A 27,720-nucleotide genomic window follows, 5' to 3' on the forward strand; every position below is an offset into this window, starting at 1 on the left:
CATCTGTTATGTGTGATATGTTATAAATCATAATAGATTTGTAGTTCTGTGGCTTATGAATTCTGCATAGGCTCCTGGAGACCTTGTTTGTTTCTTATTGTCCATCAGTGCTCTGCACTTCGCAGGTGTCAGATGTGAGTATCCAATAGGGAGACAACAGCCCCCAGCCTGGAGGAAGCTTTTGAGGTAGAAGGAACACACCTAAAGAAGACTGGTGGGATCTATTAAAAGAACTAGCACTTAGCTTTTTGGGATTCTTATCCAGGCTCTGTTGACTAGGTCTGTTCAGGATCAGGATTCTTACTTGCCTGTGAGAGGCCTGTGTGATTTCATGCTGGCTTGTGTGGGGAGGTGGTGGTTCCAGGATAGGACTCATTGCCCCATCACCTTTGCATGTGCTCTTGTCAAGGGCATGCAGGGTCTTTGTACCCCAGATGGGTGGCTTGTTTGTTGTTTGGTCACTGACTTTTGGAAGAAGGCTAGGATGCTTGGGAGTATTCTTCAGTAGAAGCTGAGGTTCTTTTTTTTTTTTTGATACTGGCAGTTGAACTCGTGCACTCAACCACTGAGCCACATTGTTTATTTAGTTTTTTTTTTTTTTTTTAAATGTGGTGCTGCAGTCGAACCCAGTGCCTCACGCATTCTAGGCAAGTGTTCTACCACCAAACCACAACCCCAGCACCCTCAGCCCTATTTTGTATGTTATTTAGACACAGGGTCTCACTGAGTTGCTTAGTGAGGCTGGCTTTGAACTTACGATCCTCCTGTCTCAGCTTCCTGAGCCACTGGGATTACGGGTTTGCGCCACTGCACCTGTCTTAGAAACTGAGGTTCTAATGGCTTCTGTGAGCTGCCATTGTACTTTTAGGACATCTGAAGGTGATATGGCCACCTTTTATCCTTTTCCCCCCCTCACTGAGTTGCTTAGCGCCTCCCTAAGTTGCTGAGGCTGGCTTTGAACTCGCGATCCTTCTGCCTCAGCCTCCCGAGCTGCTGGGATTACAAGTGTGCACCATTGCACCCAGCTTCCATGTGATTTTAATAATAGCCCTTTGACATATCCTGTACTCGTTAGACAGGAATTAGGGACTGGAGATGCCTCATACAGTGCTAAATTTTGCTGTGACCCCAAATACAGAGTTCTTTCCCATCACTCCCAGGAACTGATTGGGTCAAAGGACCCGGCTAAATTTTTTTTTTTTTTTTTTTTTTAAATAACCCATTCATGAGATTTTCAGGTTTTCTGGAGCTTGCTGGAGAATCCCTTTTAGACTCTGAGTCCTGTGAATTAAAGAGAAAATACACTATAGTTAACCTCATTTTCAGTCTGACAGCAGGCTCACCAGTGTCAGCATGTTGGAGCTGCTGGTTAATGAAAGAAAACTAAGTCTTGGGGGTGGTCGCCAGGGCCCTTGGTCTCTCAGGGCAGTGATGTGGCTGGTGGCCTACTGCAGGTAGAAGTAAGACCTAACCCCTGGGCCTCCCTCCACAGCCATGTCCGAACTCAGTGATGAAGCCAGCGAGCCGGAGTTCCTGAACCGAAGCTTGTCCATGTGGCATGGGCTGGGCACACAGGTCAGCCGGGAGGAACTGGATGTCCACTTGGATCTTCACACAGCTGCCTCTATTGGCCAGTATGAGGTGGTGAAGGAGTGTGTGCAGCGGTAAGAGGTCTTGGGGAGTGTTCCTTTGCCTTACCTTTTGAGTAGGGTCCCAGTGGTGTTGGATTCCTCAAAGTGAGGCCTTGTACATGGTGTAGACCTCTGATCCTTGGGGGGCCACCAGCCAGCCTTTGTCAGTGGTAACTTTGCTGGGAGCTGGCAAAGAAGGTAGTTTTGATTTCGATGAAGAAGAAGATGGTTTAAAAGTTTATTGTAGGGTTATGAACATTGATTTATAGCTTACCTGAACCAGAGTAACCTTGGGGTTTTCACTGAATGCAGAAATGCCCAAATAAATAAGAATAAAGATAGAAAGCAATGTCCTTTGGCCTTCTTTTCCCATTTTAATCCATGGGGCCCTCCTCTCCCCTTCTGCACAGAAGAGAGAGGTCAGGCTTTTGGATGCCCTTTGAGGATGGCCTGACTTCACTGCATACAAATATTTCATCCTAGTAACACAGAAAGTCCTTTATAAGGCCCAGGCCTGTGTCTTCCTGTGATTGCTGTGACCCCAAATTACAATGTGATTTTTTTTTTTGGTACTAGGGACTGAACTCAGGGGCACTCAACCACTGAGCCACATTCCCAGCCCTAGTTAGTATTTTATTTAGAGATAGGGTCTCACGGAGTTGCTAAGCGCCTTGCCATTGCTGAGGCTGGCTTTGAACTCACAATCCTCCTGTCTCAGCCTCCCGAGCCTCTGGGATAACAGGCGTGCGCCACTACGCCTGGCCACAGTGTGATTATTATTATTATTATTATTTTTAACATTTTATTTTTTAGTTATAGGTGGGCACAATATCTTTATTTTATTATTATTATTATTATTTTTAATGTGGTGCTGAGGATTGAACCCAGTGCCTCATCATGCCAGGCGAGCGCTCTACCACTGAGCCCCAGCCCCAGCCCCACAATGTGATTCTTAAGGTGATTTTTGGAAAAGGGTTTACCCCTTTAGGTTCCACCATACTTTATGCTGACTGTTGCCATTTCACCTTTGGCAACTTGGTGAAGTAATAATGTCTGTCCATACCTCCCATGCCTTCTCTAATTCCTGGTGAGTCAGAGCAGAGCCTTGTATGGCCCTAGGTCTTCTGCTCCCAAATCATAGCCATCACTCAGAAATTGCTGGCTAAAGGATTTGTAGGACTCCTTTACTGAGTGGCCTTAGGGATAGGTAGTTGGGTATGTGGTCCGCATGTCCCCTCACAGGGTCACAAAGATCCCTGTTATAATTCTCCTTTGGAAATCTCAAGCACTTAAACCTTTGGGTGTCCTGTTAAAAAGTATGTTCCAGATTGACTCCACAGAGGAGAGGAGGGCCAGTGGTGGGACATTGTTTGTGCTGGCTGGTGCTTCACACAAGCTGAGAGGGGGGCTTGCTCACATATGCCCTGACTGGGGCCTACAGGCAGGTGGCATTGGAGGGAGAACAGGAGCCAAAGGGGAGGAATGAGATGCTTTGTGGGAGCAGCTTCATCCCTTGCCATGGAATTGCCCCTTCCAAAAGGAGGCAGTGCTTGGCTGGAAAGGTCACTTAAGTCTCACCCCAGAGCAGCTCCACGGGGCTCTCCTGCAGGGTTGCCACTGCATTCCTGCAGTCAGGACCTTCTAGAATGTCTGCCTGGGCATGTGTCCCTCAGTCAGTAGGTGTTGCTAGTGAGTGGGAAATAATCACCTGGTGCAACTTAGTATGTGGATCACACATCATGTGGACTGATTGTGAGTTGTTCCCGTCACTAGAGGCAACAGTTGTGGGAGAGGCTGGGTGCAGTGGTGCACACCTGTTCTCCCAGCTGTTCAGGAGACTGAGGCAGGAGGTTTGCAAGTTCCAGTACAGCCAGGGCAATTTAGCAACACCCTGTCTCAAAAATGAAAAAAAATGGAGGTGACTGGGATGTAGCTCAGAGGTGGAGGCTTGCCTAGCATGGGCAAGGCCCTGGGTTCCATCACCAGCACCACGAAGAGAAAAAAATTGTGGAAGGGGAAAGGCCCATGGCGTGTTAATGGTACACCTTGCTACTGGGAGTGGGTGGTATTTTAAAACGTCACTCACATAAAGTCTGGACTGGTAAAGTCCACACTATTTCTCCTATAGGGAAATGCATTTTCAGAATATTAGTGGAAAAATAGGATTTTCTGGTCACAGATTTTTCACATGTTTCTGTAGGTTGAAGTGCAGTGGTTCTTATTTGTTGTCTAAGTCCCTTTTTCCTCAAACCCTGTGTGCACCCAGCTCTGCACTAACAGACTGGTTATTGATTTGCTGATAGGTGGTCAGGGTGTCTCAGCTTCAGCTGTATTGACAAACCAGGCCTCTTGTCTTTGCCTTAGAGTTTCCTGTACACCACAGGGTGTTAGCAGCCTCCTGGCCTCCACCTTCTACATGTCAGTAGCTCCTTCCCCAGTCATGATTCCAAAAATGGCTCTTGACCTTGGTGAATGTCCCCTGGTTAAGTACCATCTGTCTAGCTGGTGATATGAAAGAAGGTAATTGTTGGTCTTGGGCTAGGAGGAGGGGCAGGTGAGAATATGAAGTTAGAGAAGGAAGAGAGTTACTGAGGACTTTGTAACGGTGTGCATACAAGCCACGGGGAACATTTCCCTGCCTGTCTTCCCCAACCCTGGGGATGTCTGGGGGTAGAGGACTTCTGCTTCTGGAATGTCAGCTGATCTGGCCTGGCCTGGCCCCTGGCTCTGGTGAACCCCAAATGTGAGACGGCTGGGCGTGTCTAGCGTATCTTGCGTTTGTTTAGGAGAGAGTTAGATTTGAATAAGAAGAATGGTGGTGGCTGGACCCCGCTGATGTATGCCTCCTACATTGGACACGATACCATCGTGCACCTGCTGCTCGAGGCAGGGGTGAGTGTGAATGTGCCGACCCCAGAAGGGCAGACTCCACTGATGCTGGCCTCCAGCTGTGGCAACGAGAGCATCGCCTACTTTCTCCTCCAGGTGAGCTACGAGGGGGCAAAGGCCCAGAAACCCGAGGGGCTCCCAGGCTGCCCTGGCAGGACATGAGGCACTGCAGGCCACAGTGTTCGTGCACGCGTGTGTAATCACTTTCAATTCTTTCAGCCTGCAGCCTGAAGGGCGCTGCTGTCCGCCCACCCACATGGGGAAATGGTCCATAACCTGCACTCTGTTCTCTCAAAGCAAGGTGCAGAGCTGGAGATGAAAGACATTCATGGCTGGACTGCACTTTTCCACTGTACCAGTGCCGGGCACCAGCAGATGGTCAAGTTCCTCCTGGATAGCGGAGCAAACGCCAACGTAAGGTGATTGTGGCATCTTAACTGAACATAGGAGTAGGCAGGTCTCCTCACTCTAAGGAGGGCAGCCATAGAGGCAGCTAACCAGACATCAGGGCCACCCTGCCTTGGTGTGAGAGGTTAAGATGAAGGGGCAGAATGAGTGGGCCTACCCATATATGTCACTTTACACTTATTTATTGGGACATTTGGTGCATCTTTCTAGGCTCCTGACCTCTTTTTCATTTTTTCTTTTTTGTGGGTACAGGGGATTAAACCCTGGGCTTTGTGCATGCTAGGCAAGCACTTTACCACTGAGTTACACTCCCAGCCCTTTATGTTTTGGACAAGTTTGCATCAAGTTATCCAAGCTGACCTTGAACTTGACAGTCCTTCTGCCTCAGTCTCCCAAGTTCCTGGGATGACAGGTGTGGGCCACTAAGTCCAGCTGTGAGTGGAATTTAAATGGCAAAAATGAAATGCTTATCCTTAGCCGGTATACCTATGGCCCCAGCAGTGCCAGAGCTGAGGAGGAGGACCCATTCCCCTGATGCTGTGCACAGCCCTCTGGCTGCTGCTGTCATCCATTTAAGACACACCATAATTTCTAATGACTCTAATAAATAAAAACTGTGCTAAAATTTAACTTGCCTATTGATTTTAAAACACATTCTGACTTCAGAGATGTTAAAGGGTGAAAAAAATATATGTGTGTTTTAGAATGGATGAGAAGCAGCATTTAGCATGTCTCCTGGCTTCTAGAGCAGCAGGAAGTGTGGGGAGAAGAATGAGCTGCCAGAGGGTGCTAAGCTCAGGGAGGGCAGGTGGGTTATTAGTAGGGGAGCCTTTTGAGCAGCTCATGAGGGTGCTGAGTGCAGAAGATGGGATTTGGGTGGATGAGAGGGAGACAGCTTTCTGAGGAATGAGGAGCAGGAGCTGCTTGGTGACCATGATTACAGCGGGGGTTTAGGAGAAGTGAGTGAGGACAGCCTTAGAGGAGGGAAGTTGAGAGGCAGTAGACTCAGGAGAGTTAATGAAACCCGTGCATCACTCTTTAATCTCACCTCATTAGTTTTTTGGGGTGTGGGTACTGGGATTAAACCCAGGGGTGCTTAACTACTGAGCCACATCCCAGCCCTTTTTTATATTTATTTAGGAACATGGTCTCACTAAGTTGCTTAGTGCCTCTCTATATTGCTGAGGCTAGCTTCGAACTTGTGATCCTCCTGCCTCAGCTTCCGGAGCTGCTGCGATTACAAGCGTGCACCACTATGCCAGGCCTCTTTTTTTTTTTTTTTTTTTTGAGACAGGGTCTCACCAAGTTGCTTAGGGCCTCACTAAGTTGCTGAAGCTGACCTTGAACTTGTGATCTTCCTGCCTCAGCCCCTCGAGTTGCTGGGATTACAGGTGTGCACCATCATACCTAGCCAACCTATTCTTGAGAAAGTGCGTGCATGTGTGCCAGTGAGCACAAGAGGCCGCATGGGCATTAGCATGTACCGCTTTCTACAATCAGGGGTCTTGGCTTGCTTTTGTCTTTGGCAGGGGCACTTCTGCGTGGAGAACATATTTCTACTAATCACCTGCCTGTGCCATCTTGCAGGGAGCCAGTCTATGGATTTACTCCTTTGATGGAAGCAGCTGCTGCTGGCCATGAGATAATTGTGCAGTATTTTCTGAATCACGTAAGTGATCCAGTTTGTTAGCTTATAATTTTGTCACAGCAAATGAGGAATCATCACGGAAATAAGAACTATAACAATTTTCTTTTACACAGATGTAACTTTTCTTTATTTAGTCAATTCATTTTCCTTGTACATCCATTGATGCCAGTTACTGAGTGGTGCCTTGGGCATTAGGGGTACAGTGGTGAGTTAAAAGCAACACCTGTTCCTATAATGATTTTGAGTATGCTCTTTAAATATTAAGGGAAAGTTGGGCTGGAATTGTAGCTCAGTGGTAGAGCACTTGCCTTGCAAGTGTGAGGCACTGGATTCGATCCTAGCGCCACATAAAAACAAAGGCATTGAGTCCATACACAATTAAAAAATATATTTAAAAAAATATTAAGAGAAAATGTTTTAAAAAGTGAATAGCACTCATAATTTTATCACTTGGAACTTTTTTTTTGGTACTGGGGACGGGATGGGGGTTAGGGGAACACTTTACCACAGAGCTACATCCCCAGGCTCTCCTCCTACCTCAGCTTTCTGAGTCCGTGGATTACAGGTGTATACCATCACATTTGGCTTCACATTTTAAATTTAATAGGTTCTAATAAAAAAACAAATTAGGGCTGGGGAAGTACCTGGGATTGATCCCCAGCCAGCAAAAAAAGAAAAGAAAAAAATGAAGAGACAGTTAAAAGATGGGCAAAGAAGATGTGCACGTGAAAAAATGATCGACATCAGTAGTCTTCCTTAGACCTCTAAGATGTCTGTGATGAAGAGGGCAATACCAGGGGTTGGGGTGTGGAGAGATGGGGCCCCAGAGGCTGCTGAGGGAGAGCAGGCTGGCAGTTCCTCTTGACAGTTACACCTAGTTAACCAAGGCCAGGCCAGTTCTGCCTGAGACACATACCCGGGAGAATGGGAAACCTGCATCTGCATGGAAGCTCTTTCAGGGAGCTCCTAGGGATCGGGAGTGCCCAGAGCAGTGTTACTCACAGGAGCCCAAAGTGGAAACCCTGGTGTTTTGTTATGTGGTTTTTTTCTTAGTGGTGTTTCGTGCATACCTGTCCATGTTTTTGCACTCTCCCACCTCCTGGGAATGGACAGGAGGTGCTCCATTGTTTGTTCTGATTCAATTCACTGACCTCTGTATGTTCTTTCTGGTTCTCACTATGCTAAATGTTGCAGCAAAAATCCTGAATTTTAGTATGTGTCCTTATTTATTCCCTTAGATTGGATTCCCAAAATGGAATTGCTGGGTCATGGGTTGTAGACTTCTAATGTTCTAAATTCCTCCTGTTCCTTTGCTCTCCAGCTTGGTGGTCAGCTTGCCACCATCAGATGTGAGACTATGGCTGAAGCTCTGGGTGTTTTGGTTTTTTTTAAATTTTTTTACTTATACATGGGCACAGTGTCTTTATTTTGTTTATTTATTTTTATGTGGTGCTGAGGATCAAACCCAGGGTCTCACACGTGCGAGGTAAGCGCTCTACCACTGAGCCCCAGCCCCAGACCCAGACCCATCTGGGTGGTTTTTTTTTTTTTTGAGATAGGGTCGCACTATGTTGCCCAGGCTTGCCTCAAACTGGAGATCCTCCTGACCCAGTCTCTTAAGTAGCTAGGATTGTAAGTATGTGCCACCACGTCTTGACAAGCTTTTATGTGTTTGTTTATTTTATTTATTTATTTTTTAGTTGTTGATGGATCTTTATTTACTTGTATGTGGTGCTGAGAATCGAACCCAGTGCCTCATACATGCTAGGCAAGCACTCTACCACTGAGCCACAACCCCAGCCCTTGACAGGCTTTTAAAGTTGAAAATTTACTGGACTTTCCCAGTTTCTTTTCTTTTCTTTTTTCTTTTTTTAATTATTTTTTAGTTGGACACAAAACCTTTATTTCTTTTATTTTTTATGTGGTGCTGAGGATTGAACCCAGGGCCTTGCTCGTGCTTGGCAAGCACTCTACCACTGAGCCACAACCTCAGCCTGGACTTTCTCAGTTTCATAAGTAAATAAGGTTATGTAGTTCATTTAGAAAATACAGAAAATTAGGAAGATTGGAAAAATCCCCATCATCTTCCTGCTGTAAAGATGTTAACATTGGGCTGGGGTTGTGGCTCTGCACTAGAGCGCTCACCTAGCACATGCAATGCCCTGGGTTCAAACCTCAGCACTACGTAAAAAAAAGGTAAAAAACAAAAACAAAAGTTAACATTTTCGGCATGTTTCCTCCTGGTGTTGCTTTCTTGCCCTGGCATTGTGTGAGGCTGTGGTTGTGATGCGTGTGTGGTTTCCTGGCCTGGTTCTTGCTGACCTTGGCCAGACCAGCTGTGAGTGTGTGTCTCCACTGAGGGTTGTGACGAGCATTCTCGTCTCTAGGTTCCCATTGCATATCTCTTGTGCTGAGCACTTTGTGCTTCAAACTCTGTATTTAGGGTCCTTAGGATAGTCATACACGTGAAATCTTTGCACTGAAAGACTTTAAGTACATTTTAGAGCTTTGCATAAAAGTGCCAAGTTCAGTTTCAGAGGGTGGTGTCCTTGTTCAGAGAACTCTCTAAAAGGCTGCTTCTGTGGTGAGAAGTGGAGCAAGCCAGACAGCTAGGTGCAGAGTGGAGGAGGGGTCCTGTGTGGTGGCTGCCGGCCACTCCCTTCTGCTTTGCCACTGAAGTGCAGCAGCCCCTCTCCATTCTGCATTTGCCCAGCACGACTGTGAACCTGGCAGGGAGAGTTGCTGCAGCTGTGAGGTGGCTTGGTGACTACTCCTGGGACATGGCCACAAAGCCTCTCTCTTGTCATTAGGGGAGTGAGGGGCTGGGGTTGTGGCTCAGTGGCGGAGCACTTTGCCTCCCACATGTGAGGGTTCTATAAAAATAGAATAAAGAGGGGCTAGGGCTGGGGCTGGGCTCAGTGGTAGAGCGATTGCCTTGCAAGCACAAGACCCTGGGTTCAATCCTTAGCACCACATAAAAATAAGTGAAATAAAGGTATTGTGTCCAACTACAATTAAAAAATAAAAAATTTAAAAAAATAGAGCAAAGATATTGTGTCCAGGTGTAACTTAAAAAATATTTACAAAAAAGAAAAAAAGGAGAGTGAGAGCAAAACTTGCTAAGTTGGTCAAATGTACCTCTTTCTCCCTGTCATACGGTGTCTTTCCCACCCTAGGAATGATCAGGAGCCTACAAACCTTGTCTTCTCATCCCTCCTGGGCGGCCCAGGGAGCGTGGGGACTCTGAGGGGGAGCTTCCTAACTCTCCTTTCATTGACCTTCACAGGGAGTCAGAGTGGACATGAGAGATCATAGTGGAGCCACGGCCCGGATGCTGGCCAAGCAATATGGACACATGAAGATTGTGGCCTTGATAGACAGTCACTCGCCTGCTCTGCCTAAGAACCTCTACCGGAGCCCAGGTACCTGTATTTGCTGCTCTGCTTTATGCATTCTGGGTCTCCCTCTGGCTGTGGAGGCATTCAGAAGAAGACAGCTGGCCTCCCTATTGGGAGGCCCTCTCTCCCCCAGCTCTTGCTCTAAGGAGAGAAAGACAGTCAATTAATGTGGAGAGTGGTCCCTGCCGGCCTGCTAATGTGCATAGCACAGGGAGTGTGGAGCCCCTGGGAAGTGGGGTAGGAGGGGAGCCTCACAAAGGCTTCTTTTCTGGGTTTTTTTTTTTTTTTTTCTTGTGGTGCTGGGGATTGAACCCAGGGCTTTGTGCATGCAAGGCAAACACAACTGAGGTATATCCCCAGCCCTGTTTTTTTTTAATTTTTGATTTATATTTTTGTGGTGCTGGGGATCAAACTCAGGGCCTTTCATGTACTAGCTCTATCATGGAGCTATATCCCCAGTCCTGTTTTTTATTTTTTTATTTTGCTGATAGTGTTCATTGCCATATGTATTGATCTTTATTGCCTGTGGATTTTGAATCAGAAAATTTTTCCCAGTCTGACATGGTTGTGCACATCTGTAATCTCAGCTACTCAGGAGACTGAGACAGGGATCATACGTTCAAGGCCAGCCCAGGCAACTTAGCAGTACCCTGTCTCAAAACCCAAAACACAAAGGACTAGGGTTGTAGCTCAGTGTAAAGCTCCCTGGGGTCCAAACCTCGGTATTGTAAAAACACAATCTCCCTAGGCCCTAGTTGTATAAAAATTCACCCATGAGTGAGGTACCCTTGTGGTATTTGTAATCCCAGTAACTCTGGAAGCTGAGGCAGGAAGATGGTGAACTCAAGGTTAGCCTCAGCAATTAGCAGGGCCCTAAGCAGCTTAGACCCTTTCTCAAAAAATAAAAAGGGCTGGGAATGTAGTGCAGTGGCACAGTGCCAATGGGTTTGATCCCTAATACCAAGAGGAAAATACCAAGACTTTCCAGGTTTACTGCTAGTCCTTGTGTGTTTGGTGCTGGGTGTCAAACCCAGGGCCTCTCAGAAGTGCTGTGAAGGTGCTTGTCCACTGGAATACAGCCCCAACCCTATGGTTTCATTTTTTACATTTAGATCCCTGATCCATTTATACTTTTTCTTCGCATGTCATGAAGTATGGATCCAGTTTTATCTTTTTATTTTTTTTTCCTTTTCACTGGGGATTGGACCCAGGGAAGCTCTATCACTGAGCTACTTCTCCAGCTTTTTTGTAAAATTTTTGTATTGAGGTAGGATCTTGCTAAGTAGTCCAAACTGTCCTTAAACTTTGCCTCAGCCTCCCATGTAGCTGGGATTATAGTTGTGCACCACCATGTCCAACAATTTTCTTCTTCCACGTTGCACCAGTATCACTTATGTAAAAAGCCAGCTTTGATCTAGTGGCTGGAGATGCGATCTTTGTTATCTACTGAATTTCCATTTTACCTGTGTTCTGTTCCACCTGTCTCTGTATTTGTGCCCACGAGCCACACACTGTTTGACCAGAAGCCTTTTGTAGCTAGTTTCACTCTGGATTAGGGCTATTTCCCCTCACAGCTCAACCTTTTCATGTTTCTCTAGGTTTTGGGTGTGTTTGGTGTGTTTTCCCCCATGTGGATTTGAGTATCAACTTATCCAACTCCTTGAAAAGTACTATTTTTATTCAGATGGTGATAAATTTGTAGATTTACTATATCTTTATGTGGTTACATCATCCCATCCAAAAGAAAAAGAATGTGTTTGGTTCTCTTGTACTTTTGGGGCTTTCAGAAAGGTTTTAAATTTTTTTTCATATGCATTTTGCCTGTGTTTATTCTAAAGTATTTGACTGTCTTTGTTGCTGTCCTAAATGGGGTTTTTGCTACCATTGTATTATTTTTTTTTTTAATATTTATCTTTTAGCTGTAGTTGGACAATACCTTTGTTTTATTTATTTATTTTTGTGGTGCTGAGGAGTGAACCCAGGGCCTCCCACGTGCTAGGCGAGCGCTCTGCCACTGAGCCCCAGCCCCTCATTGTATTCTTAACTGCTTATTGTCAGTGTGTATGAAGGCAGTTGATGTCTCTGTGCTAATTTTGTACTCTGCCCTTACTGAATTCTTTCATTGTTCAAATTAGTTTATTATTGATTCTCTGGAACTTTCCAGGTTTACTATAGTACAAACTACAAATCAAGATAATCCTCTGCTCTGATTCTCGTGCCTGATCTTGGTGACACCTCTCATCTGTAGTGTTCAAGCATGACAGAGCACTAGTGCATGTCTTCACCTTGGTCCTGGTCTTGGTACAATGCCACATTAAGAGGCTGGCTATGTTAGGGAAGTCTCCATCCATTCCTGTATGTTTCAGGGTTTTTTGTTTTGTTTTGTTTTTAAAAATAGGAATATCCTTTGCATTTTGATAAGGACTTATTCTTTTCTTGGTTTTTGTTTTGGGATGCTGGGGATTAAACCCAGGGGTCTCCATCACTGAGCTACATTCCCAGCCCTTTTTAAAATTTTAAAATTTGAGACAGGGTCTCACTTGAATTGCTGAGGCTGGCCTGGAACTTGTGATCCTGCTGCTTCAGATTCCTGAGTCTCTGAGATTATAGGTGTGTACCACTGTGCCTGGCTGTCAAGGACCTTTGTCTGCATCTGTGGAGATGATTGTGAATTTTATCTGTAGCTCTCTTAGTATTTGCATAAATCCGACTTGGTGAAAAAATCCTTTTTTTTTTTTTTTGGTACTGAGGATTGATCCCAGGGGTGTTCTACCATCGAGCTATTTCCACAACTTTTTAAAAAAATATTTATTCTTAAGTTTTAGGTGGACACAATATCTTTATTTTACATTTATGTGGTGCTGAGGATTGAACCCAGTGCCTCATGCATGCTAGGTAAGCACTCTACCACTGAGCCACAACCCCAACCCCACCTTTTTTTTTTAGTTGTAGGTGGACACAATACCTTTATTTTATTTTTTGTGGTGCTGAGGATCAAACTCAGTGCCTCATGCACACTAGGTGAGCACTCTACCACTGAGCCACAACCCCAGCCCTATTTCTACAACCTTTTTATTTAAAAAAATTTTTTATTTTTTAAAATATTTTTTTGGAACTGGGTATTGAATCCAGGGACACTTAGCTACCGAGCCACATCTTTAGCCCTTCTTTATTTTTTATTTTGAGACAGGGTCTAACTAAGTTGCCCAGGCTAGTCTTTAACTTGCGATCCTCCTGCCTCAGCCTCCTGAGTAGCTGGGAGTACAGGCGTGCACCAGCAGGCCCGACTTGGCCTAATTTTAATCTGATGGCATGATTCCACCCTGGCTTCTTTTTTCCATTGGCCTGCTCCCCACTTGCCCATTCATTTATTTTGAACCATTCTGAGAATGTGTGGGATGTTCCATTTCCTATAGCCAGTTTACGTCACTCACTTCCTCCTTGTTTCTGTTTTCACATAACTTCCTTTATCTGCTCAGATGGAACCATATTTTCCTCGCAGTGTAGGTCTTTGCACGTACAGGAAAGAGTGGCCTCCCTGGTCTCTCGCTCTGTGATTCACTTACACCAGCAGTTCATATCTGAAGGGGCTGGTCTGCCTCCTCCCAGAGCCAGGCACACAGCCAGCCACCTTTCCTGCTCGGGATCATCTATAGTAAATACTACATCATAGAGTATTTATAGTATACTATAATATCCATATTTATAGTAAATACCAGCTCAAATAATCTTGCCAGTTCCTCTTTTACATGCCTCAGTTGTCTCTCAAAAGAAGAATCAAACTGGCGGTGGTAGTGCACACCTGTAATCCTAGTGGCTCAGGGGGCTGAGGCAGGAGGACCACAAGTTCAAGGCCAGCCTCAGAAATTTAGTGAGGCCCTAAGCAACTTAGCAAGACCCTGTCTCTAAATAAAACATAAAAACGGCCAGGCGCAGTGGTGTATATCTATAATCCCAGCAGCTTGAGGGGCTGAGGAAGGAGGATTGTGAGTTCAAAGCCAGCCTCAGCAGATTAGAGTCACTTCGCAACTTAGTGAGATCCTGTTTCTAAATAAAATATGAAAAAGGATGTATCTCAGTGATTAAGCACCCCTAGGTTCAATCTCTACTACCAAAAAATAAAATAACAAACAGGTTTTGGGGGCTGGGGTTGTGGCTCAGCAGTAGAGTGCTTGCCTAGCGCATGTGAGGCCCTGGGTTCAATCCTCAGCACCACATAAAAATAAGTTTTTAAGGAAGGTCAGCAGAATAGAATAGACAATATGATTGATGTATATACATTCCATGTATGTATTATATATCAAAATGCATTCTACTGTCATGACTAAAAAATAAATAAATAAAAATTTAAAAAAAAATAAGTTTTTTAAAAAGGTATTAAAAAAATGGGTTTGGGATGTGGCTTAGTGATTACGCACCCCAAGTTCAATCTCTGGTACTAAAAGAAAAAGAAATAGTATCAATGATCAAGGGGAGCCCTATACAACTAAATCCCCAAATTTTGTGTTAAAGGTACATGATTAAACCGGGCATGGTGGTGTACACCTGTAGTCCCAGCAGCTCAGGAGGCTGAGGCAGGAGGATCACAAGTTCAAAGCCAGCCTCAGCAAAAGCCAGTCGCTAAGCAACTCAGTGAGACCCTGTCTCTAAATGAAATACAACATAGGGCTGGGGATGTGGCTCAGTGGTTGAGTATCCCTGAGTTCAAACCCTGGTACCAAAAAAAAATAAAAAAAGTTGTGTCTGATATTAGTATATTTTTATGAAGAAATGTATTTACTTATCCCTTTAACTTAGAATGAAATTTTGTTCCTTTTTGAAATACTGGGGACTAAACCCAGGACCTCTTACATGCTAGGCAAACCCGTCACCATTGAGGTCCACCCTCAAAATTTCTAATCACAAACAATACAGACTTGTTATAAAAAATTTTGTAAACCCAAAGAGAGGAGTAAGAACTCAAGTCCCCTGTCACAGCTAACTTAACAGCTCCTTGTGGCCCGAGCAGGGACTGGCCAGTCCTGGCATTTGTCACTAGTCAAGTTCTGGTAAACACACTTCCCTTCTTTATTTAGGAATATTAGTTATGATTGTTTTTCCCATTTTACTGTAAAGACTAGTGAATCAGTCCATCATGGAACAGATCATCTTAACTTTGTGTTTGGCCCACAGAAAAATATGAAGATCTGAGCTCTTCGGATGAGTCTTACCCTGTTGCTCAGAGACAGAGGCCCTGTCGCAAGAAGGGCCTCAGCATCCACGAGGGGCCTCGCGCCTTGGCCAGGATCACAGCAATTGGACTTGGAGGCGAGGCCCCGCAGCCCCACGGTGGTGAGCAGTCCATACTTCCAGAGGGCCCTTTGGTGTTGCATCTCAGGATTCTCTCCTGACAGAGAGGGGACAACACTCAGACCCTGGCCTCAGGCTGCGGTGGGACAGCCTTTGATGCTCAGGGAGATTCAGAACTGATCCCAGTGATGAGGGTGTGAGTTGCTGGTTAGCTCTTGGGTGTGGGTTTATCTCCTTTTCATTGGGTAAAACTAGCAGTTTTTCTTCTGCTGTGGAAATGAAGGTAGCCCCTGATTTCCTTCAGTGAGTGGGTGGGTCCACATTGGGGACATGTAAAGGGCCTTCCCTGGCTCTGCCCACATCCCCTGGGCAGAGACACATTCGCCTCCAGGCCGCGAAGGCTCTGCCTCTGCTCCTCTTGAGGTATTGATTTTTTTTTCTTTTTAAATATTTATTTTTTAGCTGTAGTTGTCACAATACCTTTATATTATTTATTTGTATGTGGTGCTGAGGGTCGAACCCAGGGCCTCGCACATGCTAGATGAGTGCTGTACCGCTGAGCCACAACCCCAGCCCTGAGGTGTTTTTTTTGTGGTGGTGGTTTTTTTTGTTTTGTTTTTTTTTTTTTTAAAGAGAGAGAGAGACAGAGAGAGAGAGAGAGAGAGAGTATTTTAATATTTATTTTTTTTAGTTTTCGGCGGACACAACATCTTTGTTTGTATGTGGTGCTGAGGATCGAACCCGGGCAGCACGCACGCCAGGCGAGCGCGCTACCACTTGAGCCACATCCCCAGCCCTGTGGTGGTGGTTTTTGAGATGGGCTCTTGCTATGCTGCCCAGGCTGGCCCTGAGCCCCTGGGCTCAAGTGACCTTCTGGTGCTCCGGCCTACAGGTGAGCACCAGCGGGCCTGGCTGTACTTGTTTTCCGTGGGCCAGTGTATTCAAAGGTCATGTTTTGCATTGCTACTGTTAGTTTTTAGCTCAGGGCTTTTTTCTTTTTTAACCAGGTATCCTTTTAGCTGGACTTGATCGATTCAGGGGAACTGATGACTTCTAAATGCCCATTTTTTTTTTTTTTTTTTTTTTTTTAAGAGAGAGTGAAAGAGAGAGAGAGAGAGAATTTTTTAATATTTATTTATTTTTTAGTTTTCGGCGGACACAACATCTTTGTTTGTATGTGGTGCTGAGGATGGAACCCGGGCCGCACGCATGCCAGGCGAGCGCGCTACCGCTTGAGCCACATCCCCAGCCCATAAATGCCCATGTTTAAAAAAGCCACAGGGGATACACACCTGGTGTACGGGGGTGGGTATGAGGGGAAGTAGGTGTTCCCAGCTAGCAGGAGCACCTTGTGGGTGGCTTCTTTGGCTTAGGTGCCTGTAAATCTGGCTGGCTGTTCTCACTTTTCCCCTTGAAGAAGCAGCAGTGAGGACTGGGGTTGTGGCTCAGTGGTAGTGCACTTGCCCAGCACGCGTGAGGCCCCGGGTTTGATTTTTCAGCACCGCATATAAGTGAGTGAAATAAAGGTCCATCAACAACTAAAAGATATAAAAATAAAAATTTTTTAAAAAGTGAGGGGACTGTAGAGGCCCTGGCCACTGGCTCCGCCCTGCCAGGCTCTTACTGAGACAGGCTGGTCTCTAAAACCCTCACAGCCTCTTTCCTCACCTGCCAACTACAGATGACAGCCATGGCCAGGGGCCACAAGGTTCCCCGCCTGCTGCCTGCGTCCTGGTCCCCTCACCTGAGAACCCCCGAGGCTGGTGCCCCTAGAACAAGGGCCTGTCTGTACTCTCATATTCTGTGGGTCTGTTGCCCCATTGTATACACAGAGCGGCTGCCTCCACGGGGCTACATGACCTTCACCAGCAGTGATGAGAAACCCCTGGAAGGTGAAGGCCTCTGCTACCGGGACGTCACCTCCCCCATCAATGAGCGGGACGTGGAGAGCAGCAGCAGCAGCAGCCGGGGTATGCCTCCTGCCCGTCCTGCTGGGCTCCCCTGAGCAGGAGAGATTACAGAAGGCCCTGGTTCTTGGGAGGAAAACCAGAGTCTGCTGTGGGGCAGGTGAGGAGGGCTTCTGGGCCAGAGCCCATGCAGGCCTGTCTAGAAGGCCCTCACAGCCATTCTGTGGAGGGAGACGTGTTTAGTTTGGTGCTGTTCTCGGTGCTTGGGATTTATCAGTGCACAGAAAGGACGAGTACCCTGCCCACCTTACTGGGGGGCTCTAGGACATACAGCAGGAAGCTGAAGCAGCGCTCAGCTTGGAAGGAGTTGCGGAAAGCTGGCTAACCAGGCCCAGGCACAGGCTCTGGGGCGCCCCCTCTGCCCTCCCCGGTGAGGCCTCTCAGGCATCCTGTCTTCTGTTCCCAGAGGAGCCTGTTTTCTGTGCCAGCCTCGGGGCTGTGCGAAGCAGCAGCAGTGAGGGCCTGTTGAGAGCCCAGGGGCTCAGCAGTGAAGCCTCCCTGGAGAGCAATGAGGTGATGTCTCCCCTCTCCCATCTCACTCCCCTCCCTTCGTGTCTTGGGGCTGCCTCACAGTTCACTGGGAATGAGCCAGTCTGATAATAAGTATCTAGTGCAGTCTACACTGTGCTCAGAACACACCAAAGGCACCGTTGGGGGCTCGCCCTGGCGTTACCAAGGAGGCCTCTGTGGCTGGTAGGGGGGTGTTTGATCAGTGCTTCAGGTCTCACCGTCCTACAAGGGCAACAGCACAGCTAAGCCCGGAGCTGGGAGCAGGGCAGGGCTGCAGCCCGCAGTCACATTGCTCCCAACACACACCTCTTGCCACAGGATTCAGATCATGTCCGTAAAAGCTCCGTTCGCAGACAAACCAAGAGTTACGTGAAGACCAAGAATCGTTCCAGCACCAGTGATGGCCAGTGGCCTCCCAGCTCCGGGACTTGTGGAACAGCCTGTTCCCCAAGATGTGTGCCCCAAGCTGAGAGGTCATCCTACACAGGACCCCAGGTAAGACCACTTGTCAATCTGGTGATTATACTCTTGGAAAGATGGTGCTTTTGTGATTTGAGAGGCACTTCTTTTTTTTTTTTTTTTTTTTTTAACAATAGAAAAATATTGTTCACTGGTTTATTTTTCCAAATGAGCAATAGGCTATTTACAAATAAGCAGATCTCCAATGATGTGTATTAAAATGGCAAGCCTATTACCTGTTTGAAATCTAAATGAAAAAAACTTAAGGCACATTTGATCTATGAGTTAAAAACAAACATTCTGGTGTAACGACAAAGTCATTTCACTTTTGTCCCCAAAACACATGAGCACCAAAATTGTCCAAGAACACTTAATATTTAGTAAAACAGGAATGTGAAAATTAAGAAAGGGGTAAAGTCTCTTCAAAAGGAAATCTTTGGAGATCGGTTTACTGCAAATAAAACATACTAACCACACTCCTGGTACACATAAATACTAATACTACCAGGTACTCAAGAAATGGCAGAATTCAAAACAGTGGATATTAAATAAATTAAAGGTATTCAGATGCCAAGGATAAAATAAACAGTAATTAAAGAATGAAATAACCATCTCCACAACAGACAGGACAAAGTGAATGAAACCAAATACACCTCCCCCCATGTTTTCATTAGGGTGTTTTTGTTTGTTTAGCTTGCATACATTAGAATTATTACAGTAATTAAGAGAGGCGCTTCTTATGTACGTGTAACAGGCCAGGCACTGTTGAGGACAGAGTGCTGGTGGGTTTTCTAGATGAACTCCCTAACAGTCAGCGGCCTAGATGGAGCGGTTTTCACCTCCTCATGGACGGGATTGCACTCTGTCCCCGTCAAGTTGGCCTCCTCAACCTTAGGGAACAGATTTCAGAGCTGCCTCCAGAAGTCAGTGATGAGATGCTTATGAAGTGGGGACAGCATGATAGCACATGATGAAAGGTGCAGCAGCCCCTTCCTTGTGGCAGGCCACCCTGTGGAGCAAGCTGGGGTTACCAGTGTAGTTCTGGTGCTCTCCTGCCCTGTGGCAGTATGAACGGTACAAATATGTAAGCATTGCTGGCTCCATTGAGAGTCCCCTCTCGGGCCTGTGGGCAGGTGCACCTTCAGTTCCTCAAACACAAGTTGATTGGAGAGTTTATGGTCCTGTGGAATTGTGAAGCAACCACCTTGGAAAATTTGGTCCTTCATTCAAAGCAACAAAAACTTGCACAATAGAAATTCCAAAGTTGAAAAGTGCTACTGAAATAAAAATTTCACTAGCTGAGTCCAAGAGCTGATTAGAGCAGGCAGAAGAATTAGCAAATTGACTTGGGCTATCTGAGGGTGTCTGGTCTGAGAAACACAGAATGAAGAGATGTGAGCAGAAACTGTGATGTGTCACCAGACACCAACGTGCAAGGAGGGAGGGACAGAGGAAGCATGTAAGGAGCAGCCTGGCCTTCCCAGGTCCCACCAAGAGCATGGGTCTGCACACCAGGGCTTGGTGCTTTGCAAGAAGGAGATGTGCATGTAGACAAGCAGGCATGAAACCCTCCAAGAGGAGACTCCCAAAAGGAACCAGAGCCAGGACTCATCACCAGGGATTCTTAAATTAAAGGCTCCATTGTCACCTTTGTGGAATTGAGCAGTTGCCACACGCAGCAGTCAAATGTCCAAGGGAATACGAGAGAAGAGTAACAGCAGTGAGCAAGAAGTCTTGGAATGTGCCCCTTCTTGGCCTCCTCAGCCCCAGTTGTACATCCAGACTCCCTGTTCTGCTTGATGTACTGCAGGCAGAGGGGTGGCATGGAGCCGCTACCCACAGGCAAATTGTCCCAGAGCTGAGCTTGGGGATTCAGTGGGCTCAGACCAGGTTGCACCTTGAGGAAGGGGGTGTTAGGAGAGGAGGAGCCTGGTTCTGCTCGGCAGCCGCCGCTCCTGCCCCAGCTTCCCGCTCCTGCATGTCTCTTGGGCCCTCTAGGATCTTGCAACACTGCTGGAGCAGATTGGCTGCCTGAAGTACCTGCAGGTGTTTGAGGAGCAGGATGTGGACCTCCGCATCTTCCTGACCCTCACTGAGAGTGACCTGAAGGAAATCGGTATCACGTAAGTCCCAAGGGCCACCTCCAGCCTCACCCCATTTCAACCAAACATTCTGGGGCCAGATTACATCTTGTTTCCTGGCACTCAGCCCAGCAGGCAGAGAAATGCCATCAGCTAGACTTGCTCTATCCAGCGTCCTCTGTCCCTCTTGCTCAAACAGAGGGCCCCTCAATGGCCCTCTGACACCACTACTTTCGAGGCCCTTGGACGTTATCTGCCAGTTTTTTGGGTTTTTTTTTTTTTTTTTGGTATTTAGGGTTTTATTACTTCTATTACTTTTCTCATGATCAGAACATTAAGAATTGTACAGGTTGGGCTGGGGCTGGGGTTCAGTGGTAGAGTGCTTGCCTAGCACGTGCAAGGCTCTGGGTTTGATCCTCAGCACCACATAAAAATAAATAAATAAAGGTATTGTGTCCAACTACAACTAAAAAAATATTAAAAAAAAAAAAAAAGAATTGTACAGGTAATCGTCACATTTCCACCAGAGGTAGTAATTCACAGCATGGGCTTATTTTTCAAGAGCTTGAATGTGAAATGTTTTAACATAAAAACAAAATAAGTATAAGTCTTTTGTCTTGAAACATCCCCTTTGCATCCAATTGAAGTTAATGTCGTTAATGCTCCTTCCTTGTGAGTGAAGGGCTCTCCCTCCTTACCCTGCCTGCCATCAGGCCCTGGCTCCGGCTCCTGTGTCCTCAGGAGGCGTCCAGACACTGCCTCGCATCCTTGGTTTTCTGCACGACTCCCTGAGTCTTCCTTGCAGGAAGGTCCCTCCACTTTTACTATCTTGGAATGTCTTAAAATTTTTCCCTCATTTTTTTTTTTAATATTTATTTTTTAGTTTTAGGTGGATACAATATCTTTATTTTTATGTGGTGCTGAGGATCGAATCCAGTGCCTCATGTGTGCTGGGCGAGCGCTCTACCGCTGAGCCCCAGCCCCGGCCTCCCTCACTTCCAGTTAGAGGGTTCTTGCTGCCTACTTTCTCCTGGGCACTGCGGTGGATGGGCCTCATGGCCCCCGGGCCTGTGGTGAGAGCCCTGCTGGCCTTCCCTGTGCGCTCTCACGCATGGTGAGCTGCTTTCCTTGTGCTGCCTCAAGGGTCCGTCTTCTGGAAGTCGGGTGGGTGTGCCCTGGTGTCGCTGAGGGCGTCGTGTGGAGGTTTGCGGGTGTTACTCACGTCTTTGATCAAGTTTGGACTATCTCGGCCATTAGTTCTTCAGTGCTCTCCTGGCGCCTTCCCGTCCGTCTCCTGGGATTCCCACAGTGTGGAGTGGGCACCCTGGTGGTGCCCCACAGCTTCTTCAGTCTTTTTTGTTTCTCAGACTAGATAGTTTCCATTGCTCAAATCTGCCTTTGAATCTCTCCAGTGATTTCTTTTTTTTTTTTTTTAGTTATTGTACTTTTCGGCTCAAGTTGCTTTGGTTTCTTTTTCAGTTTCTCTGTTAATAGTTCTACTTTGTTTTCACCTTCTCCACGTCTTTTAGTTCTCTGAGCACTTCTAAGATAGTTGTTTTAAAGTCTTTGTCTAGTAGAGATGTGTCAGGTTTTATTCCGGGATGGTATCTTGTTTTTTATTGACTCTTTGTCCTATAGTTTTTTTGGTGTTGGAAACAGGACATTTGTCTCATAACGCAGTCACTTTGGAAATCGGGGTCTCTACCTTCCTCAGGGTTGGCTGTGTTTTATTTTTTGCTGTGGGCTTCTCAGGCTTTTTCTGAGCCTGTGCCTTTGTCTGGGCGTGTGGTGATTTTCTGTAGCTGCTTTTGAATGTCCTGGTCATAACTGGCCAACAGAAAGACGAAGAAAAGGCACCACCCTTTAAAACCCCTCAGGAGCCACTGCAGCCAGCATTCAGGTCAGGGCTTGCAGCATGGTCACGGCCTCCGTTTCTCTGATCTTTGGAGGACAAGATCTTCACTGCCCACCCTGGTTGCCATAAGCTGCAGGGCTGAGAGACTGGGCCTGGGTAATTCCACTGTGCTGGGAGATGAACTTAGACTGACTGCACCTGCCACCAAGGTCTTCTGTAGACTCTAGAATGCAGACTCACATTCTGCCAGTGCAGGTGTCTGGGTGGTGGGGAAACAGATTCCTGGTGATATGGAATCCTCTGTGGACTCATGAGCAGGCAGACACTGTTGTCCATAGCCCTGGGGCCAGCAGCAGAGGCTTTTAGCAGCTGTTTCTGTCCTTGCCCCAGGATCCCAGGTGATCCTTTAGAGCCAAGGGTTCCCCAGGGCACAGCCTTGGTGGCGGGATGGCTCATGGAGTCCCTATGCACGTAGCACATGCTGACAGGCATCCTTCTCTGACCCCTGCAGGTTGTTTGGGCCTAAAAGGAAGATGACCTCTGCCATTGCCCGCTGGCACAGCAGTGCCCGTCCCCCAAGTGATGCCCTGGAGCTGGCCTATGCTGACCGACTGGAGGCCGAGATGCAGGAGCTTGCCATCCAGCTGCACAAGGCAAGTGGGGGAGAGGGAAGGAGTGTGTGCCAGTGTGGCTTAGCAGTACCTGGAGTTGTACCTCGGCATGGGCAGGGGACGGGGCAAGACCCAGAGTCAGCCAGGGAAACAGCCAGACACACAAGTGGATGCTGCCACACAAGGCGGGAGGCTCAGAGGGGACATGAGGAAGGCAGGAGGTCAGGTGGACGCGAGAGAAGAGCCACTGAGGGTGAGGACCAGAGAACAACAGCTGTGGAGGAACTGGGTTGTAAAGGACAGGGGACCAGGGGAGCAACACCCAGCAGCTCAAGGATGGGGACGGTGTCAGGTGGGGCAGACTCCAGGCTCCTTAGGGAAGCCCAGCCCCAGGGGACTCTGCTCCCTCTTGCTTTGCTCCCTCCAGCCCAGCCTCTCTCCCTGCAGTGCTGTGAGGAGGTGGAGGCCATGCGTGGCCAGGTGTCCCAGGAGCAGGAGTTGCGGGCTGTGGTGGAGAGCTGCCTGTTGGAGCAGGATGGCGCTCGTAAGAATGTCCACACCCAGCTTCAGGAGACCTGGGCCCTGGCCCAGGGTGCCACCCTTGTCCTGGAGCAGCTACGGTGAGTGGGCTCAGAGCTTTCCAGGGGCAGATGCATTAGTCTGTCTGCCAAACTGCAGAGGAACTTGCTTTTGTGGGGACTCACTGCCATCACCCCCCACCAATTCTACAAGCAAGGTGTGGGTTCAGGCCTGGTTCTCAGTGCCCCACCCATTCTGCCTTGGCCCTGGCTCCAGCAGGTAGACCCAGGCAGCAGTAAGGACCGTTTCTCTCCTGCTTCTCAGTGGGGCTTTCCTGGGGTGCTTGCCAGCAGCTGTGGGGACAAAACAGCTCTCCTTACCCTTGGGGACATGGGCAGAAAGGCTTTTGGGGAGGCTTCTGCCTCACTAGCACTTGGTTTTGCATCTGGCAGAGCCTGTCAAGCTGAACTGTCAGCCCGAGTGAGGCAGGACCAGCCCTACAGTGCGACCACCCTGGGCCCAGGCCACCCATTGGCAGGTAAGGAGACAGTAGCCTCTGGAGGGGCAGAGGGGTAGGAAAGGAATCCCCCAAACCGAGCTTCATCCAGAGTCTTTTGGTGGCTTTCACGTCAGCACCTTACCCACCCAGGTCCCTATATCATTCTCAGGTCCTGGGAAAGGTTCCCCAGAGAACCAAGCTTGCTTTCTCACCAGTGAGGGGAGATGCCATCCCTGGTGGTGGGAGGTACAGACCCTACAGTGTTGAGAAGACCCCTTTGTGGCCAACTGTGCTGTTCAAAACCTCTAGTGACTTTTGCACTCCACCTGGGTGGTAAGCTGGGGCCACTTCCCAACCAGTAATTAGAACTTTGGTCAGCAAGTAGGAGGTCATGGGTCTTTCTAGAAAGCCTCATAGACTCCCAACTAGAGAGGTCAGGACAGGCACAGGCCACCCCTGCCTCAGCCTCTGGGGATTGCTGTGGTACCAGTAGTTAGGTAAGGAGGGTCTCCTGGTCATTAGAGCTTAGGACAAAGGTAGGGCCCCGGGCGGGAAAACACCCCAGAACAGCACAGCCCTCTGTACTACAGACTCCAAAGGCTGGCATGCATCCCTGCAGGCCATGAGCCTCCCTGAGCTGTCGGGAGCCCTGGAAGACTGTGTCCATGAGATGGGTGAGTCTTCAGAAGGGCAGCAAGGCCTTGCCCCACCTGGGCACCAGATTTTGGTGGGAGGGAGGCAGGGGGAGCCCTTCCCAGGGACAGCAGGTTTGAGTATTTCCACCCTTAAGTTGGCCTTGTGGCTGGGGCCATTCCTGCTCTGGGGCAGGCCCTGAGCCCAGGAAGAGAGACTCAAGATTATCCATTCCCAGTTCCCTTCCTCCCTGCTGCAGAGCACAGACTGTCCTGTCACCTCCTTAGGACGAGCACTGTGCTCAGTGACCCAGAGCCTGGAGAAGCTGCAGGTGCCCAACGGGAAGGAGAAGTGGCGAGATCCCTAACCAGGAAGGATGGTGAGAGTCTGCCCAGGGCTGCGTCTGTGCCCGGCCACAAGCCTGCAGCATCAGGGACCTGCTCTAGCAACCTTGGTGCAGTGGGTGTTGCGGTCCTCAATCTTCCTCTCCTCTCTCACCAGGGCCTTTCTGTTTTTCAGAATCTGACGTTGGGTGATCGATCCACCCTGAAGTTGTGTGCCAGGAAGACCAGAGGGCAGGCCAGGCCCAAGGTGGGGCTGAGAATCAGGCCCCAGGGAGCAATCTGCAGACAGAGGCGGAACTGGGGCTGTGGCCCCTGCCAGGCAGCAAAGTCAGCACTGAGGAAAGGATGAGGGCTTCTCACCCAGAATCCGGTGGTAAGGCCCTGAGCTCATGGGCTGCCATGTCCAGACCAGGCAGGCCCTGGAGAGACGGTATCCCACACAAGTAGGCACCTCACCAAGGTCTGACCTCAAGGTGAGGACCAGGATGCCTAGAAAATGTGCCATTTGTTGGAGAATAAAATTTACATCGGCTGATAAGGGCTCAGTTCTGGTCATGTGTGCAGTACTGGCCTACACACCAGCAGGTCAGTGAGGGGCAGTCCCTACCAGAATCCTAGCCCCAGTGAACTGGGGCTCTGGGCAAATGTCCCTTCCTGTTCCCATCCCTTGTAGCAAGAGCCTAAGTGGTTCCGTGGAATCCAGCTTACAGCAGACTACTAGGAAAGCTAAAGCGTAAACCAGGCACAGTGGTGCACACCTGTAATCTCAGCGACTCAGGAGGCTGAGGCAGGAGGATTCACCAAGCTTGAGGCCGGCCTGGACATCTTAGACCCTGTCTCAAAAATAAAAAGGGCTGGGGATGTGGCTCAGTTGACACTACATAGCAAAGTGCTTTACTCCCCACCTGACAAGCCTTAGTGCACTTGAAGGTGGAAGCTGGCTGCAGCCTTCCTTGCCAGGCTGGATGTGGGCTCTGGGGGTTTCCCAGCTGTAGCACTGGAATCTTTCTAGGTGTGGGGCCCTAGAGACTGCCAGTGGTGGCCTTCCTTCCCATGGTGGCTGTTGTCCTTCAGAACATTAAGCCTGTGCTCCAGGTCACTCCCTGGAGCTGCATGCATTGTGCTGAGAATGGAGAAAGGCCGCCTTTCAAAGCAGAGGTTAAAGGAGCTTGATGCAACTCCCACAGGAGGGTCTGAGCCTTGGGACAGGGCACAACATCCTGAGCTGAAGAGCCATGTGCAGGCCCCCTTTTAACTGACCAACCGGATAGGGTAGCTGCCTGCTGGTCCCAGGCTGGTGATATAGCTCAGTTGGTAGAGTGCTTACCTCGCATGCCCAAGGCCCTGGATTCAATCCCCAGCACCACCAAAAACAAAGTTGGGGACACTTCCAACTTGGTCTTTCTGGGACCTGCACAAGGCCCAGGACCTGCATGGGCAGTCGGCCATAGAGCCCTAGCAGGATGAACCTGTTAGCCCCTAGATTAGGAACAGCAGCCGGTTTTGCCAAAAACATGAGCCGAGCAGTGTCTGTCTGGTGAGGCAGGAATGGCCAGCCGCCTTGGAGCAGTGCAGCGCTCTCCCCTCAAGCAGGCTTTGCCACCAATCCTGTGTACCCCCCACCTTCTGCCTCATTCCCAGCAGGAAGTGTCTCCTTACCCACATCCCATGCTCCTCAGCCTCTGAGCCTTTCCAGACCACAGTCCCAGGAGCCCTCAGACTTCATAAGTTGACCAAGTGTGGGGAGTCACTCCAAATGTACGCACCTTGAAGTCCTGGTGCACCACGCGGATCTGAAGGATCACTGTAGTCTGGCGCAGTAGTGCCATGACTTGGGATTGGGCATTTCCGTTGGGATAACAAGGTGTGGCCCTAGGAGTAGGCAGCAGCCAGAGGGGTTGAGCTACACTCACCTGTTCCTTTGTAATCCTACCTCTTGCCTCATTTGAATGGCTTCTTCCTAATAAAAGGATTCAGCAGGTGCTCCTCTCTTTTTCCACTTACCGGTCAGAGAAGCCGACACAGGACCCAAAGAAAAAGTTATTTCTCTGCCTCTCAGTGATTATTTCGTGCAGCCTAGTTCACCTGGAGTGACCTTGAGAGTTTAAGTTGTGGGACGACAAAGAGGCCCCGCATAAAAGTCCCCTTCTCCATTTTCCACCTCCCCAAGCAGACACTGCTTCTGCATCCAATTTTCCCCATCCCACTCCCCAGATTGGCAACAGCAGGCAGCAAGGCGATGGAACGCAACCCTGAGGGGAGACCCATCCCGCGACTCGGAACCCCTTTCCCCACCCTGCGAACCACAGCCAACCCGGAGGCGGGCCGGGCGCAGCCCCACCTCCAGGCCAGGAGGTGCACTGCGGGCACCTGCTCCAGCGTCAGCTGCCCCTACAGGTGCGCCACGACGCGCTGCGGGCCCTCGGTCAAGTGCGAGCTCAGATTCGGTGAAGCGCAGGCGGCCCAGGCCCTGCATCCAGTTCGGCCAGTCCTACAGCGACCAGAAGCGCCAGGGGCCGGTCCAAGCGCATCTCCAAGGGGCGCGGCGCCACAGCCTACGCCCGCCGCCTCCTACCAGCACCAAGAAGCGCATGGGGATACGGCCCAAGAACTGCCTGGAGTTGGCAGCTTACAGCGCGGCGTCGCACGAGCAGATGCAGCCCGGCGCCAGCCTCCTCCTGGCAGATCCCCAGCTCCGGACCAGTGTGCACACTCGGATGTTGACGTCTAGGCGCACGCGCAGGCCCGCCCCCGACGGGACCCACCAATCGAAAGGCAGCCGCGGACGTGGGCCTCGCTGCCACCAATCGCTGCTGTGCCTCCAGCGAGCCCACCTCTCCCCAACACTGGATATTAATAAGTGTACAAAGTAGGGGCGGGCGACCCTCGAAAACTACGACTCCCGGGCGCCTCGCGGCGAACCGAGGCAGCCCCCAGGGACGCGCGGAGATCCCGTCACCTCGCCTCGAGGTTGACCCG

The 27,720-nt window shown here is 48.8% G+C and overlaps 2 protein-coding genes across 13 annotated transcripts in view; one reads left to right on the forward strand and one right to left on the reverse strand.

Annotated features, from left to right (window-relative positions):
• The window catches only part of Anks3 (ankyrin repeat and sterile alpha motif domain containing 3), a 26,629-nt gene extending 1,350 nt beyond the window's left edge, over positions 1–25,279 (forward strand). For 2 of the 12 annotated variants that reach the window (XM_048789213.1, XM_048789212.1), the window contains exons 2-18: positions 1,493–1,664; positions 4,418–4,616; positions 4,818–4,939; positions 6,296–6,319; positions 6,516–6,597; positions 9,863–9,998; positions 15,147–15,305; positions 17,096–17,233; positions 17,637–17,743; positions 18,059–18,235; positions 20,198–20,322; positions 22,647–22,788; positions 23,194–23,366; positions 23,718–23,803; positions 24,355–24,438; positions 24,685–24,776; positions 24,917–25,279. In XM_048789213.1, coding sequence (XP_048645170.1) covers positions 1,495–1,664; positions 4,418–4,616; positions 4,818–4,939; positions 6,296–6,319; positions 6,516–6,597; positions 9,863–9,998; positions 15,147–15,305; positions 17,096–17,233; positions 17,637–17,743; positions 18,059–18,235; positions 20,198–20,322; positions 22,647–22,788; positions 23,194–23,366; positions 23,718–23,803; positions 24,355–24,438; positions 24,685–24,764 — 2,004 coding nt within the window. In that variant the 5' untranslated portion in view covers positions 1,493–1,494 and the 3' untranslated portion in view covers positions 24,765–24,776; positions 24,917–25,279. Of the gene's footprint in view, positions 1–1,492; positions 1,665–4,417; positions 4,617–4,817; positions 4,940–6,295; positions 6,320–6,457; positions 6,598–9,862; positions 9,999–15,146; positions 15,306–17,095; positions 17,234–17,636; positions 17,744–18,058; positions 18,236–20,197; positions 20,323–22,646; positions 22,789–23,173; positions 23,367–23,717; positions 23,804–23,933; positions 24,098–24,354; positions 24,439–24,684; positions 24,777–24,916 lie in introns of those variants that run through there. The other 10 variants (XR_007342609.1, XR_007342608.1, XM_015490780.2 and 7 more) reach the window with 10 other exon arrangements.
• A 152-nt stretch (positions 25,280–25,431) lies between these two features.
• The window catches only part of Nudt16l1 (nudix hydrolase 16 like 1), a 5,772-nt gene continuing 3,483 nt past the window's right edge, over positions 25,432–27,720 (reverse strand). The window contains 4 exon segments of the mRNA XM_048790054.1: positions 25,432–26,146; positions 26,148–26,275; positions 26,508–26,572; positions 26,820–27,312. Coding sequence (XP_048646011.1) covers positions 26,092–26,146; positions 26,148–26,275; positions 26,508–26,572; positions 26,820–27,312 — 741 coding nt within the window. The 3' untranslated portion in view covers positions 25,432–26,091.

Source organism: Marmota marmota, unplaced genomic scaffold (genome assembly GCF_001458135.2).
Source record: "Marmota marmota marmota unplaced genomic scaffold, marMar, whole genome shotgun sequence".
NCBI lineage: Eukaryota > Metazoa > Chordata > Mammalia > Rodentia > Sciuridae > Marmota > Marmota marmota.